Source organism: Dermacentor variabilis, chromosome 3 (assembly GCF_050947875.1).
Source record: "Dermacentor variabilis isolate Ectoservices chromosome 3, ASM5094787v1, whole genome shotgun sequence".
Taxonomy (NCBI): Eukaryota; Metazoa; Arthropoda; class Arachnida; order Ixodida; family Ixodidae; genus Dermacentor; species Dermacentor variabilis.
Window position 1 is genome coordinate 59,673,869 of NC_134570.1, and position 16,939 is coordinate 59,690,807.

General features: G+C 45.2%; 1 protein-coding gene across 3 annotated transcripts in view; it reads left to right on the plus strand.

Moving 5' to 3' along the window:
* The window catches only part of LOC142575714 (polyamine-transporting ATPase 13A3-like), a 138,922-nt gene that overhangs the window by 116,000 nt on the left and 5,983 nt on the right, over positions 1-16,939 (plus strand). For all 3 annotated transcript variants that reach the window (XM_075685285.1, XM_075685284.1, XM_075685286.1), the window contains exons 21-27: positions 1,483-1,525; positions 5,365-5,474; positions 7,531-7,700; positions 8,545-8,695; positions 10,935-11,092; positions 12,744-12,832; positions 16,097-16,183. In XM_075685285.1, coding sequence (XP_075541400.1) covers positions 1,483-1,525; positions 5,365-5,474; positions 7,531-7,700; positions 8,545-8,695; positions 10,935-11,092; positions 12,744-12,832; positions 16,097-16,183 — 808 coding nt within the window. The remainder of the gene's footprint in view (positions 1-1,482; positions 1,526-5,364; positions 5,475-7,530; positions 7,701-8,544; positions 8,696-10,934; positions 11,093-12,743; positions 12,833-16,096; positions 16,184-16,939) is intronic.

The window sequence follows — 16,939 nt, forward strand, 5'->3', positions numbered from 1 at the left end:
AACGAAAACGAAATTGAGCTGGTGGGCAACGCCGGAATACGATGCCACCCGAGTGAAACATGACATTCGCTTCGCACCGTCTGCAAAAGTGGCCAGCAGTGCGTTTGGGTTTTCTCCAATCAAAAAACGTACAGTGTGCTTCCAACAGCACTATGCCACGTGCGCTGTGAAACAGATAGGTAAAGATGCTTATTGCAGTAAGGTTGGCGGCGATACCTGTGAAAGCGACGTGCGATGACCCACAAGAAGATCTGCTGGTACCACAATAGGAAACTGAATGCGCACCGGTGTTTTCCCGTCACTTGGACAGACAAGTACTGCGAGGAAGCTGCGCTGGCAGGGGATCTAATGGGGGCATTCACATGGGCCCCACCCCTTTTCGTGTTCACATGGGATTTAGCGGCCAGAAAATATATCATATGAACCCAGTTTGGCAATATGCTGAACATTGTTGCCGAAAGATTGTGTTTTCCATGAACATATTAAACAGTTAAAAAAAAGAACTTAACTGTGTTGGGTCATTCTTTGGGTTCTCAATCGCGAATGTTGGTAGTACCAGAAAATCATATGAAACAGGACCATAACAACAAGGTTCTACTGGACATAGACGTTGTCATGCTAGGCAACAGTTTGTGACTGTTGAACTCATTGGTCAAATGTCACAGCGGTAAAGTAATATCTCGCACCATGTGTAGGGTGTTTTCCGCTCTTTGGGAGATTGTTAGTGTTCAAGCCAATTTGGACATTGTAACACATCAGGCGAATATTTATTGATGGATGACTAGCATTCTGCCGGCGTTCATTTTGAAATTAAGCCGATATCAATGTTGGGAAAACACGGGGAAGGCGGGAGGTGGAAATTCGAGACGATGAGCGAAATGAGAACAAGGGGGAAGCAGGAGCCAACATTTCGACAAGTGGACTTCAAGGCGCCTTGAAGAAGACAAGTCCACTTGTCGAAACGTCGATATCAATGTTGAAACACTGGAACATTTCCGCTGACAGTAGGCAATTCTGTCCACTTGGTCAACATTGTTTATTTCCCCTGGTTTGAAATGGCATGTAGGAGCCAGTAATTTGAAAGATTATTTGGGCAAAAGTTTCGTTTTGAATGCTTAATGTTTCAGGCACCTAAACTGGTGCCTACAAGAAAATATGGGAGCAGTCTTGGTGTTTTCCATGTGGCACATTTTGATGTTTTGAGTCGATAAGAAATGAAGAAGACATAGGCACACAAATATGCATTCACCACACTGTACACCAAACTCCGCAGTCACTGAGGATTGCTAAGGCAAAGAAAACGTAATGCTATTGTCGCATGCATTCTCATTTGCGAATTCATGTTCACTGTAGTCCTTTATCACCACTCTTTACCAACAGCTTGATGAGTGCCTGATTTTTATGCCCAGCTTCTGAAAGAGTGCATGGGATTATTCATCCAGAAACGTGTTTCATAAACATGTGTATCTTTATGTATTTCAGATACTACGTTGGTATGTGTGGAGACGGTGCCAATGATTGTGGGGTAAGTAATTCACCTTGCTGAATTTCCTTCTGGGAGTTTGCACATGAATTGTGTAGCATTTGTCGAGACTCCTTTGGACATAGCCAGTTACGAAACTTCCCATGGGTCCAACGTTTCGTAATCCAAACACAGGGATTAACGAAAACCATGCCGGTTTACAGATTGTAGTGTCAACTATGGGCATCAAAACTGACTGTAACACAGTATTTGCCTAGCACTGCAGCAAGGAAAACAAAAGGAAATGTTTGAAAAACTTACAGTTTGCACATTTTTACCTGTTTTCCAATTGGATTTCTCATTTTTAACACTTCTTCTCAGGCAACAGGCGATGGTGCATCAAAGTGAAGTTCCACTTCATTGCTTGCTGGTGGCACGTTTAAAGCCACTGCGGATTAATATTTGTAGTATGCTCGGAGTTTGAAGTGGCATTTTGGGCCAGGATTTTGTAGCAATACCTTTTCCCGATGCTAATGCCTTTCGGCGCTTTTCGCGTTCGCGAGTGCTCAAGAGACGCACCGCCTCGGGTGGAGCATCTCCGTCCTGGGTGTAGCGCCCCTGGGTGGAGCCTGAGTGGCTACGTCCGAACTTAGCCACTCATGAGCGCGAAAAGTGCTGAAAGGCATTAGCATCGGGAAAAGGCATCGCTACAAAATCACGGCCTTGGAACTGTTATGATTGAGGAACCCTGGAATTTGTCGTCACATTGTGGTTTAATGTTTATGGCAAGAGTTTTTGGAGAATTTGCTTTTACGAGTCATAAGACGACTTGCTTTACCGCACTGAAGTGCTAATTGGAAATTCTGCATTTCTCTCTAAAGGCACCTTCACATTCCTGAAGCATTTAAACATGTGTTCACAAAATATGTAGCTCTGACATAGATACAGCTTTGTTGAGTCCTCAAAATGGGTGGTTTTTATGCTAATGCCTTCCATACCTTTGATTGATAGATTCACTTATTGGGTTTAACATCCTGGAGCAACACTGTGGCAATGGATAGGATAGGATAGGAATAAACTTTACTTGTCCAACGGTTGTTGATGTTGGTGCCCGGGGCTAGGCTGCCAGGGTTCCATCGCCCGAGGAAAATCTTTCGAGATCCTCGGCAACGGCCCTGGCCCGCTGGACGGCCCACTCCTGGTCTTCAGGTGCCTCGCTGAGGAGGGCGGCTTGCCATCTCTCAGCGAGGCGCCCCGCTTCAGAGGGTTCTGCTGTTGTATTCCCCCTTCCTCTTTGTCCTTGTTCCACGTGGTGTCGGCATTCCCAAAGCACATGGGCCATATCGGCCCGTTCGTGCTCGCACCACGGGCAGCCGGGTGACGGGTGCAGCGCGGGCCACAGGCGGTGCAGGTGGTAGGGGTTGGTGAAAGTGCCCGTCTGCAACCGTCTCAGGTCGACCGCCTGGGACCTGTCTAGGCGGTCCAGAAATGCTCCGGATTAATTTAGACCTCTTGAGGGCTTTTTAGCATGCGCCTAAATCTAAGTTCATACACGAGCATATTTGTATTTTACCCCCATTGAAAGGCAACAGGTGGGACTGGGAATTGCACCCACAACCTTGTGATTCTATATGTTGTACCATTACTGTGCATGTGCAATTTAATGCGTCTCTTCCTGCTATACCTTAAAGGAGTAGTGACAGAAAAATTTTCCATCTTGGTTTTTCTGCTGCAATAAGTAGCTAATGACCCAGTAATCACGGCACGAAGCATCATTTGCTTCAGAACACGACAGGTAATTATTTGGAGTCTTGTTTGTACCGACCAGTCCAAGTTTCAGTTTCAGAGAGCAACGAGATGGTCAAAGAAGGAACGTAAATACAGCTGGGCACATGATCGCACAGAACTGTGACGTACACACGCCAGCGCTCGCCGGCGCACGAGCTTCGTGTTGCTAGTTCGTCTGCTACATCTGCACGTGCTTTGCGATGTCCTCGCCATCATCGACGTCTCGTTTTCGTCCTCCGGCGGCGACTATTTCCTGCAGGCGGGATCTGCCGCCGTATTAGATGTGGCCAACCACTTTTGATTGGAGCCACTACAAAGCAGCGACTCGGAAAGTACGGCCAGCAACAGCTATCAGTATGCGTACGCACTGCTACAAGTAGTATGAACCATTCGTCGAGGGCGCTTTGGGAATGAAGCACATTCCGGAGCAGGACACAAAGCGGGGTAAAAGTCGGCACCGCATCAGGCTTGGGGGTGCGTAGCCTTGGTGGAAGATCATCAGACTGCTCAGCGAGTTTTGTTTATACCAGGCACGCTCGAAATGTGCAAAACTGGCTGCTCTTCAATGGGGTCCATTCTAAGCGTCCAGCGGTGCGCACGAACTCGGACCACTTCTGCCGCTCATCGACGCCGACGGTAGCAAACAAGTAAGCCAGGTGAGCTGGCGATCACTAGGAAATGGCATAGGCCTAGCTCGCTGGCCGTCGGATCCACGGCCGACGGCACACGCGATCCGTCCACAGCTTGTAATAAAGCATGCATATCCATCAACACAATCAACGTCTGCACATTTATGTCGCTTATAAGGGACAATACAATTAGTTTTCCCAACGCCATTGGTAGCGATGAGAAAACACATTAGCCAGGCGAGTCGCTTCGCAGAGACGATTGCTGCGGTGGCTGTGCTGACCGCTTGCGAGTCAAAATCACGCCAATGATTTACTATCTCGTGCAACGTTTTACGACTTGCACACTTTCGAGGTCACTTTAATCTGAGTTATTTCGTGTCGGAAACAAATTTTAGCTGATTTTCCGCGCTCACGTCAGCGGTGTAAAAAAGAACATCGGGGCCACGGTGATCGGGGCTATTGGAGCGGCGAAAAACTTGCTCGTAGGGCCCACCTCGATGGCAGCGCAAACTCGTGACATAGTGTTTTCTCGCTTGTTTACATTCCTTCTTTAATGTCGATGTCGCGAGGTGCTAAGTTCTGCGGTTGGCTGCACGCACGCGCACTTTAAAATTGATTTTAAATATGTTCTAAGCTATAGTCGCCGTTTATATTTTGCAGACGATGTGTGTGTGCCCACATAAATCGATCTCGCATGTTAACTTGACTTCGAATTTTTGCGTCAGTACTCCTGTAATGAAGTCCTAATGTAAATTATTCAGATAATTTGTAGAGGGTCTTTGAATAAGAATACAATGCAGACTAAGATAATCACTTACAGATAATATCGCAACGATGAGTGTGGTTTGCGACTACCTAGTTTATTCATTGCCTAAGCCGAGAATTATATGCACACGTTATCACATGTACACAGGATTGCGGATGCAAGTTGCGCAGTCCTCGACTTCCTTCTGCATTGTCTAAAGAGCTTGGGTACTGTCCTATTTATGTAGTTTCATTTCACACTATCAAACCTCTGATTATCACGTCTGTGTGCCAGGCCAAGGTAGTTTGTTTTTTATTCTTCTGAGAATAAATACATACTCATGAGCTCCATCATTATTGCCAGTATTATTAGCATTGTGGCCATTGTAAAGCGACTCAGTTCTTTAATAACTTGCGAGCATAATGTGCTCGCACATTATTAATACTGGTTGAGGAAAAGCGCATGCAAGCCGCAGCATCATGTACTTGACTATTTCATTATCTGCAACACGTCTGCTTCACCGCAAGGCACCAATGGCCTTTCTGGTTGTTTGCCCAATATTATTCAAGATTTAGGTGACTCTACTATGTATTTCTACTGACAGTAAACAAAAAAGGGAAACATTCAAATAAATTGGACAATAGATTTCTTTACCCTAGAAAGCGCACGGGGTGCGTGTCTGTCAGTAAACATTCCTGGTCTCCCCCACCTCATTCCTTGACCATTGGATTCTTTTTAAGGCCCTGAAGGCAGCACATGCTGGCATCTCTCTCTCGGACACGGAGGCATCTGTGGCATCTCCTTTCACATCAAAGGTGGCCAACATCTCCTGCGTGCCCACGCTCATCAAGTGAGTGTCTCAGACCAGGAAACAGCCTCGCGACATCGAAGCAAAATGCAGCTTGCGAAAAAGAAAAGTTTTTGCAAAATCCCCAATTTCACACAACAAATGCAGACTGCCCTGAAGCTATCCGTTTGGTTTAACACCACCCACCTGAGGAAAAAGTAGGTAACTTGCACCCATCATTGGTTGGTGTTGTTGGCAACATTTGTGCAGGCAGAAGTGTCACACCTGTTGTTATAAGGTTTAGCAACCATCAAATGTCAGATGTGGCCAAGTAAGAATTTTGAGTTAGCGCAGCACGTCAAATGGGCGTCTGTTTTGTGTGTGTGTGTGTGTGTGTATGTGAACCAAAAAATTGCTAGGCCTGACGCAATACCCGTTACACTGAAGGCAATAGTACTCATTTGGTTGCAGAATAAAAGTAGGTTTTCTCGTAGCAAAAAAAAAAAAATGTTGATTGCTTGGTTGTACAACTTTCACGGGCAGTTTTCTGCTCAATATATTGTTGTTCATGTGCCAGGTATTGGCACCAGAAGCCACCAGCAGGGCAACGTCCTCTGATTGACCACCAAGCATTTGGGTTAGGTCAAGTCTAATGCTCAAAGGGCAAACAGAAAACTTTCTCGCTGACCTGTTGTTCACTTGTGGTGTTAGCAGATGGCATCACACTTGCACTTTTTTCATACACTCGATTGCAAATTTTAGTTAATAGAGTGTTTTAACGTAGCATTACCTGTTGCTGATAGCGGCTGCCATGACTTCACATGCATGGAGTTTGCCGGGCTCTGGCAAGTTTGTCGAGAAAGTCCCACCATATACTATGCTTGCATAAGGACATGGCAGGGCGCTCAGGCTGCCCGCTTTGACCCTGATTTGCCCATGGTATTTACTCTCCATCACTACAGCAAGAAATAAATGGTAAAAATCAATTGTTGCTTATGGCAAATTTGGGAAATTGCGCCAGGGCACCCTGATATGCCATTTGATCCAATCGTCATCGCCCCAGGGCAACCCCGGTACGCACCCATGCAATTTGCCGAATTCGTGATTTGTCTCATCTCATGCTGTGAGGGTAAAGGATAAATACTGTTTTGTTGCCATTATTCAGAGCAGTTTTTTATTTGATGCTGCTTGGCCTAGAGGGACGGCATCGACGCAGAAAAGTGTTGATTTTCATCTAACAGATGGCGCCAGAGCATTTAGCATTGATTAACAGTGCACGGTCATGCGGCGCCGTCTGTTAGGTGGCAATCGACACACTTTCCCACTTCAATGCTGTCGCTCTAGGCCTAGCAGCGCCAAGCAAACAACCGATCTGAATAATAGCGACAAAACAGTGTTTATACTGTGTCCTTTGCATGAGCTGACACTAAGTGATGACTGAGTTTACCATTTATTTCTTGCTGTCATAGTGTAGAGCAAGTAACTCTGGCAAATTAGGATCAAAGCAAGTAGCCTGGGTGCTGCCATGTTGTTCCACACAGTGTACTATATATTAGGACTGTCCTAGTAAACTTGCAGAATCCTGTTAGACCTCACGCATGCACAGTCATGGCAGCTGGTATTTATTTATTTATTTATTTATTTATTTATTTATTTATTTATTTATTTAAGATACTTTCAAGGCCCGAAGGCATTACAGAAAGGAGTGGGTGAACATAACAATATTGGTAACAATAAGACGATAACACTGTGTTAAAACACTCTAATTATTAGTCTATACTTTTACACTGCGTATCAGATGTAGGCTTTCTTTTTTTTATTGGCATCAGCAGAGCGCAGGTATTGCGAGTTTTATCCAGTGGCTGCATGGGTAAAAATTTCATGCTGAGACTCTATTCAGTTGTATCACACCTCGCAGTTAGTTCAAGGGCGAACGTGGTGCCAGCCACTAAGCTTGTTGTGGAAGTGTCGTATGGTGAAAGCATCTTAGCATTGGACGCGACTTTATCATAACAGATCTCAACTCTGCTTAACAGCGCAAATTGAGACGCGAACAGGAAATGACTGACCAGAACGCCCTATCCGAATCATCCGTGCGGTCCTTTCGTCTGTTTTGCAGGGAAGGCCGTGCAGCGTTGGTGACTTCCTTTGGCATCCTCAAGTACATGGCATGCTACAGCATGACGCAGTTCACCTCGGTGCTCATACTGTACTCGCTCTACTCCAACCTCACCGACCTCGAGTTCCTGTACATCGACCTCTTCCTCATCACCCTCTTTGCCGCCCTGTGTGAGTACGATAAGGCTGAGCTTCTGGACGGGATAGACAGGCCTGCCATGCCTGCGCAATGCAGTCCAAGCTGTAGGGCGCGTAATGTAATTGGGAAATCAAATTCACACATCCATAACACATTTTCTGTTATGGCAGAGATCTACTCCTGCTTTGACTGGGTAAGCGCAGACGTGAGAAGTGTTTGGGCAACAAACAAGGCGAAATCACAGGACAAGCATGCCCTGCCTTGAAGAATCTGTTCGTCATTGCTTGCGTGCTCAGCAAGTGTAGCTTTTTCAAGTGTTGACGTAAACAAGCTTGATGTTTTTTTAAGCAGAGCAGTACGGCAATGCATAGAGAAAAGGAGGAGACAACACTTCTCTGTTTTTTTTAGCTGTTCAGCACAGTGTACGCGCAATAATCTTTTCCTGGTAGCTACTGAAAACGTGTGTACGGTATATCAATCTTGCCCTCTAACAAAAGTTATCACCCAATTTATACCCGTAAAGTTTGTTGAAATTTGTTTTTTGCCAGCACTGTCGGCAGTCTCAGCACTGCATCTTCGTGGTCATCCTCAGCAGCTTATCTAACTTGTCAGGGGCATGTGCAAGGACACTTGTTGGGGATTAGAGGTGTGGGAAGGTCGGTATTCTCCCAGTGCCTGATGTAAATTGCCAAATTAGTTGTTTTTCACAGTCATTTCTGCGCTCTTATGGCCTGTCAAGTGTTAGGCTTTACGATGACCCCAGATTTGCAACGTGCCAAGAAATTGTTTAGTCAGTAGTTTCTAAAGTGCTCCTCGTTCAGGTCTTTACTGTACCCTGCATAGAGCAGAGACATGAGGGAAAACACACTTTTGCAGTTGGCCGTACAGAACCAAGCCCCAAGCTGGACAAGCGGCCACCCCCGTCAAGCCTGATGGGAGTCACCCCACTGACGTCCATTCTTAGTCAGATTACACTAGTCATTCTTGCACAAGTTCTTGGTATCGTGGTTCTTTGGAAGCAACCCTGGTAAGTGCCTTTGTTTCAGTTGTTATCGTGATACCTATAAATCACTGTGCACATTTGTGGAGGAGTCTTCATGTGACAGGTTTCCCTGAGGACAAATCAATGTTGGCCAAATTTTATTAACAGTCACAACAAGCCACACTTTGTGAGATTTAGCGCTCTGGCATTCAGTAGCAAGTTTTTATTGCGGTGTAATCTGTAATGTACTTTAGGAAAGGAATAGACCAAAAACTCCTCACATGAAACTGCAACTGAAATGGCTTGCATCCTGCCACAATATCATAATGCTATGGTATTGTGCTGCCGAGCTCAAGGCCTTAGGTTTGATTCCCGGCCACAGTGGCTAAATTTCTATGGGGCGAAATTCAATAATGCTTGTGCAAAAACATTTCATTATGGCATCTCTTGTAACTCGCTTGTAAACCCTCGGGATTAAATTCTCTAAGATGGCAAGCTCAGGTCGCATAATGTCACTACTGGCATATGTGCTCTTGCTCATCAATCGCTGCTTCGCATGCACACGAACAGACTAGTAACTGACTCGCACTAACAAGGTGCAGATAGTCGGATACTACGGGCCACATTGTCACGTGCCTTGATGAGACCCCCTGCGATGTCCATTATGTGATATTGTGGCTCCATCTAGGGAGCACTTGAAAAAAAAGTCGCAGTTTCGCCAGAAGGGCGAAGCATCGATTGCGATGCAATTAAATTAGCAGACAGCCATACAAATTAAGGATACCACTTTTATCGATCGGCCTGCTGACTAAATTAACAAGCATGACGTCAGCGCACACAGCAAATGTGAACACATCACACTAATGACCGCGGACACATGCTGTCAAAACGCTGGTGTGAGCAAGCGCGACAGCGGCAGTGAGCGAAGTGACCTTCGTGCTGTCCATTGGTTTCAACACAAGCCGAGTGCCAAGAACATACAGCACGCGTAAAGCTACAAGCCATCAACGCAGCTAGACCCTGCCCCCAATGCAGATTGCTCAAAAGGTGCGGCCACGCGACCACGCGCAGCCACCACATACGCAGTTGCAGCTGGAGTAGAATGCCACTTCCCCTCCCTTCCCCCGGCAATGCCTCGTAACATTGGGTGCCTCGCACATGACAGAGAATGGCGCACTTCCTTCTCAATCTCTTCCTTTTCATGTGGGCAAGATGGAGCCGCAATTGTCAGCTCCCCTCGCACGCTTTCACTCGCACATGCAGCGTAGGGCTCGCCGTGACGGTGTTGGCGCTCTTGGTCTTTATGCGGAACATCACGGTGACAAAGCGGTAGAAATTCGCCCGAAGTGTCCGTATAATTGCGATTGCAATAAAGTGGCAACATTTGCCTCCAAGACTATAATGCAGAATTTTGAATGTGTAGCCGTTGTGAACGTTTGCAGTTTTCTTCTTTTTTAGCCTCATTAGACATATGACACGTGAGGCTTCGGACAAGATGGCACAAAGCAGTGAAATGGCTTATTACAATTTGCTATTGCAAGTAAAAACACTTGAGCACTGTGTAGAAAAAAAAAATGAAAGAAGACTGATCATGTCTGGACGCGTCATACTCTGCTTTGATTTAAAAAAAGAAACTATGCCAACAGAACTTTGTGTGTTGAGTCATCTGCACCGCTTATGTATTTCGCATATCACTTAGCAGGAATATAGCAGTTGCACTGCTAAGCACCAGGTCGTGGATTTTATTCCAGTCACGCGGCCGCATTTCAATGGGGGCAAAATACAAAACCACTTTTGTACCTAAATTTAAGCGCACATAAGAACCCCAGATGGTCAAAATTAATCCAGTGTCCCCCACATACAGAGTGCCTCAGAATGGTATCATGTTTTTTGCACGGAATACCCCAGAATTTTTGTGTTGGCAGGCAATGGACAGCCATGCAGGGAAGCAGCATGGTTCTGGAGAAACCGGAGAAATTTGTGTGTGTGGAAAAACTCTTAAAGCTTTTCTGCTTTTTTTTTCATTGCTTTTAAATCAGCATTGCTATTTTTGCTTCTTTCTCTGTACGGGAGCATCTCCTGTGCAGATCAGCACATTTCCAATGGCAAGATTAGACAGAAAGTGGCAGATGTCCAATTAGCACGCTCCTTATAGACTGAATGCTGTTTTATATCTGGCTGATCTTCAGCAATTAACAAGGGAGTGATCATTGCAGGTGGTGGCCATTATTACATGCATCTGAGTGCCCCATCGTGAGCCCTTTCTTCTTTTCTTTCGTGACAGGTACCACCCACATGTACAGGTAGCTGGGTCCGATGATCAAGAAGAGCTGGCATGTCACGACAACTATGCCGTTTTTGCGGTGTCCGTCTTCCAGTACATCACCCTGGCCATGGTATTCTCTCGAGGCCATCCGTACCGCAAGACAATCCTGTCCAACTGTGAGTGCTGAATTTTGTACTTCATGCACAAAGCAAGGCAGTGCTCTATCAAAGAGGAATACAGGCGTAAACATCTTGTTCACATTTCGAAGTTTGAGGATTATTTGCAGTTCTGACGGTAGTACATGGAAAAGCATAATTCTCATGACACTGCAGCTAAAAAATTGTGAAATGTTGTGTGCCAGTCAGCTCCTGTGGTCCTGTCACCGCGAGCAACACTAGAATGACATGCAACTGGTGTGAAAATAATGTGCTATAGTTTTCTGTATAACCAAGATTACAGCCAGACAATTTTTGTATTTGGCAACAAAAGGAAAGCACACAACAAATAAAAATAAGAAGGAAAGTGAAAATTGTGCAATACGGGGAATTGCAAGCTACGGAGATGCGTTCAAAGGAAAGGTGAAGCAGCTAAAGGCATCTATCAATCTAGAAAGTGCAGTTTTATCCTTTTTTTTTAAAAACGGAAAGATGTGAACATGGTTCTATGACATCAAATATAGTACTATTCATTAGAATACTGACTGTGTCGTCAATTGATTTCTGTTCACAGTGCCTCCTGTGTGCAGTCTTCTTACTTTTAGCTGTGTGCTATTGCTGCATGATATTGCAGTTTTTATTATAGTAGTTTCTTGCACATCACCCATCAGGTTTCTTTCATGCATATGCTGTTGATGGTTGCAATTTGACAAACACCTGGTGCTACGTGACAGGCACCTGCCTTCATGAAAGGACAAAATCATTGTTTACCTGACAGTGGAATGAAGCTAGACAAGGGAAACCCATTTGGGTCCTCACAGTCGAGAGAAACGTTTGTATGTCTGTGCTTCTTAGACAGTAGGTAATGATAAAGCGTATGTTTAACTTTGCTATTGTGATAGCAAATGTATTCACACTCCAGGCAAACTTTTGCTGTCGCCGTGATGTTCCATATTAAGTCCAAATGCAATAAAAATGAGTGACCCGCATGCTGTGGGTATGAGGGAAAGCGTGCGAGGGTTAGTCCACGAGGGTGGTGGCTTGATGCACGTCATTTTCCTGCTAGCCCAGTGCTGGAGGTCACGTGATCAAGCATATGCTAGGGCAGACTGTGGTTGCGCATGGCTGGGCACATATACGCAGCCCATGGGCCATGCCTTAGAGGTACTAATCTGCAGAGGGTGAAAAGGCTAAGTGTGAGGCGAGATAGCTGGTTGTACTACGTATGCCTAGGGTTGTAGGTTGCGTAATCTAAGCTTTGGAGATGCAGTGAAGCGAGCGGTAGCATGAAGTGTTCGTTCCATGCTGCCGGTGCTTTTAGTTACAGCAACTTTGCGATTGGGTTTTTTTTTTTTGTGTGTGTGTGTGTGACAGCGAGTGCTTTCAATTGTCGAGTGAGATCTGTTCGAGTTTGTCTGTGTGGGGGTGACATCACGTTTGTTTATTTAATTAGTAAGCAAAGGCTTACTGCAATTTATGCGGCCAATAAAACTGAACCTCACTCGTCCAGTTGTCTAATTCTTTGCTATAGCTATCAGTGCTTTGCCTTTTGGTGAAACTGCAACTTTAATTTTTTTTTTTTTGCGTAAGCTAACATTTGGATATTCATACTCGTTAGGAAAAGGTATGCTGGAATGAAGTATACATTGAATGCGTTTTCTATCTTCCGCAGATTTGTTCATATCAGCGTTGGTGGTGATGATGGCTTTCAGCATATACCTGGTGCTCTACCCCGCAGAATTTCTCATCGCTGGCTTTGAAGTAAGTGCGCTGTCTGTTCTTGCACGGGTGACGTTTGCTCCTCACCTCTGCTTGCTGGTCCTGGCAGCTGCGTTCCAATGGAGGCAGAATGCAATAACACTTGCACACAGTGCTTTGCGTTCTTATCAAAAGAACCATCTTCATATTTAATCTGGAATCGTCCACTACGGCGTTTACCATATCCCCTTATGTTGCTTTGGGGTGTTTAAATCAATCAATCAATCAATCAATCAAGCATGCTGGGTTGCTGGGCAACATTTGCTGTCTCAGTGCTTTCCACTTGCTGTTGTGTTCACCTTCTAATGATTTTGACTTCCTTCTGGTCACATATTAAAAGGGAGCTTCAGAAATGAGACACGAGCAGTTTGCATGCTCTAAAGCGAGCTTAACGCATCATAAAAATAGCGTCAGCGGCACTGTGTGTGCGGAAAGCAAACTTATTTCGCATGCAGGGTTGAATAGTGTCCACTAAGTTTGGGTCAAATATAGGTCATGAACCATCCCTCGGGCTTGGTGAAAAAAAAACACTCCATGGATATCATGCACTGCCGTTAACATCTCAGCCAAATTTTGGAGTCGTACGCACTGCGGGGAGCTCGCAAACAGAGCGCAGAGTCACCTTTTTTCTCAAACATACTCTTTTCAATAGAAACCTTCTCCTCACTCTTTTCTGGGCTGCCATATTGCGTCATATATGGCAGAGTTCCATACGCTCCTGCTATTGGCCGATAGCTGACACCAGTCAAGAAGGGTGTGTGGATAGTGCACTTCTTCCAACTGTTACTGCGTATATCTGTTGACGCAGTTTAATGAAGAGGCTAAAGTAAGTGAAAATCGGAGTTTTAAATTTTTATAATAATTACGTGCTTCCGGAAGTTCTATCGTACTATGGCCAGCTGTCATCTGCTAACGCTCTGCCACGCCTGCCCTCGTGCGAATGAGACATTTGCCACACTGCCTATCATTGTCGTAGCCATCGAGTCTCGCTCATTTGTATTACTTAAAAAATTTAGGAAACTTACGGTCGGACCAGATGTACACTTTCCAGCTTGCGCTCACTCCTGGCCGCTCCTGGCTAGACGCCTTGGCAGAGTTCACTGAGCTATTGCGCAAAATGCTCAATTTGCATGTGGCTGCTATCCATCGGTCAAGCTGGTGCAGGACAAAGCTGGTCCACACCACATAGCACAGTCACACTGGAGCACAGCAGCACGAGCACGCACTCCAGCCTTGTCATGCTCATACTTAGCCGGCACAGTTTCATGTAGCCACGTCTGCAGCGTAGCACAGATAGCACGGCCACCGTGGGGTGCTTTAATGAGCCCACTCACTGAGCTTGCTGCAACTTGCTGAGGACAGCAGCCTGCTATGCCACTCCCCTTGTCCCCTTCCAGCCTTCCTTGCTTGCGCTAAGCGACCATAAATATTTATGTTCTGCTGAGCAAGAGGCCTCGGCTTTTCTCCTCGAAGGAGCCACTTTGGCTGCTGGCAGAGGGACGTCGCGTGCATGGTCCACCTACGTTGCATGCATTCCACCTGCAGCGCAAGAAGATCTAGCAGCAACGAGCACGACTCGGGGACTCCCGCGAAATATGGAGTGCGCAAAACTAGCTTTAGAAGTGCACAACAGATCGAGAAGAAGAGTGAGAGAAAAGAAGCGAGCCCTGAGTTGCTGAAGGAGTGGCGGTCATAACCAAAAAGTAGGCGAGCCCTTGGCTCTGGTATGGGAGAAGGCAGGACAGGAAGGTCGCTGCAGGCACGGGTCAGGGCAACTGGAGGGAGCCTTCATCTGGAGAGGGTAGCACTCATCCTTGCACCACTACTTCACGACATTTCGCTTGCTTTTAACTCTGCTAACGACTGAGTACTCTTTAAAAATTCTTGCAGTAGAACGCTCCCTGGACGGCCCCTTACAGCTCCTGGTTTGTAACTGAAATTTCTCAACAGGGTCCTGGTGAAAGGGGCCCTTTGACCCCTTCTTCTTTTTTCAGTTTCTTTACATGGGGCGCAATCACAAAAAAAAAAAATCGAGTCCCTAGGAACCCTTTATTCTTCATGCTCATTGCATTGAGAAGGCCTTGAACTTGATGGTGTTCGTGCCGTGAGGTGGAGTTTAAGGGTTTATCAGCCAGTTGCCTGCTCTTAGACTGACGCATTTCGTGACACCCATGGGTTAAAAGGCATTTTACATCTACTACCTTGGCAATGAGTGGCACTAACTAACACTCACGTACACATATGCACATGCCCGAGAAAGTGGCCGAGAAAGTGGCGCAGCGGTAGCTTAATTTGGCAAATTACCGCAGAAATAATGCAGAAGATGTTGGTAAATGTAGACAATATTTTGAGCATATATTTATACAAAATCTCGAACATTTATTGCAAGAGTGATTCACAACCACACTATACAAGAAAATGTTTACTCTTGCAAAAGAGCGAGGATAAAGAGTGGCGGTGGTTTTGAAAAATTGAATCAAATGACAGGCAGGCAGCCTTTGTAAACTTACAGCTCCCAGCTGTTTGTTTATGAATTATATTTGGTTCAAATGTCCATGACAGCATTGTCCAGTAAATAAGCAAGTTTATTTATGATCAGCAAATGTTATGAGGCCTCTTTAAAAGGACACTAAAGAGGATCACTAAGTCACTTTAGACTGACAAAGCATTCTTTCAAGACTGTTTTCAGGCATTAATTTCGCGGTAAGAAGGTCGCACACGAAAGAAAAAGCGAATGTGAAAATTCCATTTCTTGAATTTTGCGCCACAATGATAGTGTAATGTCATGGATTTGAAAGTATTTTGTCCTATTTGGGTCATTGCAGTGCAGTAAAAGTTCTCGAAGTTTAGTTCCTTCAGAATATGACATGGTCCACCTTTACTGATGAGAAATTGACCAGGCCAAGCAGACTCCGCCAAAATCCATGACGTCTTTGCGAGCTGGTGCAGGAACTTCGAGAAAGCATCACCGCCCACCTCTCATTCTTGCATCTTTTCTAGCTTACTGAGACCCCTCTAGTGGCAGAGGCATTTTAGGTATTGTAGGAGCATAATTTATAAATACAGCTGAACCTCTTTCTCCTTAGTGTTTCTATAAAATAAAGCAAGCTGGTCCTTGCACCACGTCTCTAATGCAATTGAAAGTGCACAATGTCAATGTGGCATTCCCTTTTACAGCGGGTCACACTGTACCGTTGAAATGTTACTTATGACATCTGCATTGCTAAGTATGTTTCCTTTTTCCTTCTTCTCTCCCAAATTCTACAGTTTGACATGACGGACATAGATATGAGGTTCCGCATTCTCTGTGTCACCATTGCTGTGGGCCACTTCATCATCGCTTACGTTCTGGAGGTAAGCTATCGCCGGTTATGCAAGGTGACGTGGCTGCAGGTGGGCCGAAGTTTGATGTTATTGTGATGGCAATTTAACTGTACGGACACTCGAGCCTCGTTTTGTCACCGTTGGCACCACCGGGCTGTTCTGGGTGCGATGGTCGATGCTCAGCCCGTGCAGCCCAGCCAGCAGAGTCCATTCCGCCCGCTCGCTGTGTGTTGGAAGTCACGTGATTGCTTTAGGTGCCAGGGCAAGCATGCGAGGGCGAGCCCTGGCACCTGCTCTGCCTATCATCTGTTTATTTATTCTATGCTTTGAATAAACAAGCATTAGTAAGCACTTGTCCCATCTAGGATTTTGTAATCCTTTGATTGCACAGTTAGACCTCAATATAACGAAGTAGGTAAAATTGGCAATTTGCTTTGTTATGTTGAAATCTTGTTGTATTGAAATTTGACCTTATACAGAAATAAGTACAGTTGCCGATCAATTCTTCTTACATGGAAAGAGACTACAGAATTTTCTGAATTATTGGGCCATAGAAAAAAAGCAAACTTGAAGGAGAAAACATTCCTTTGCTGCATAACCAAAATTTATTTATATTGAAATCTCATACAAACACACTTCATTATATTTAGGTTCTAATTACATGGTGTTCTATGGTCAAGAAGTTATGAAAAGTTAAATACTTTGTTATATCGAGAATTTCGTTATATTGGAGTTTGTTATATCGAGGTTTTACGGTACTTCAATACCATGAATGTCTACAAATTA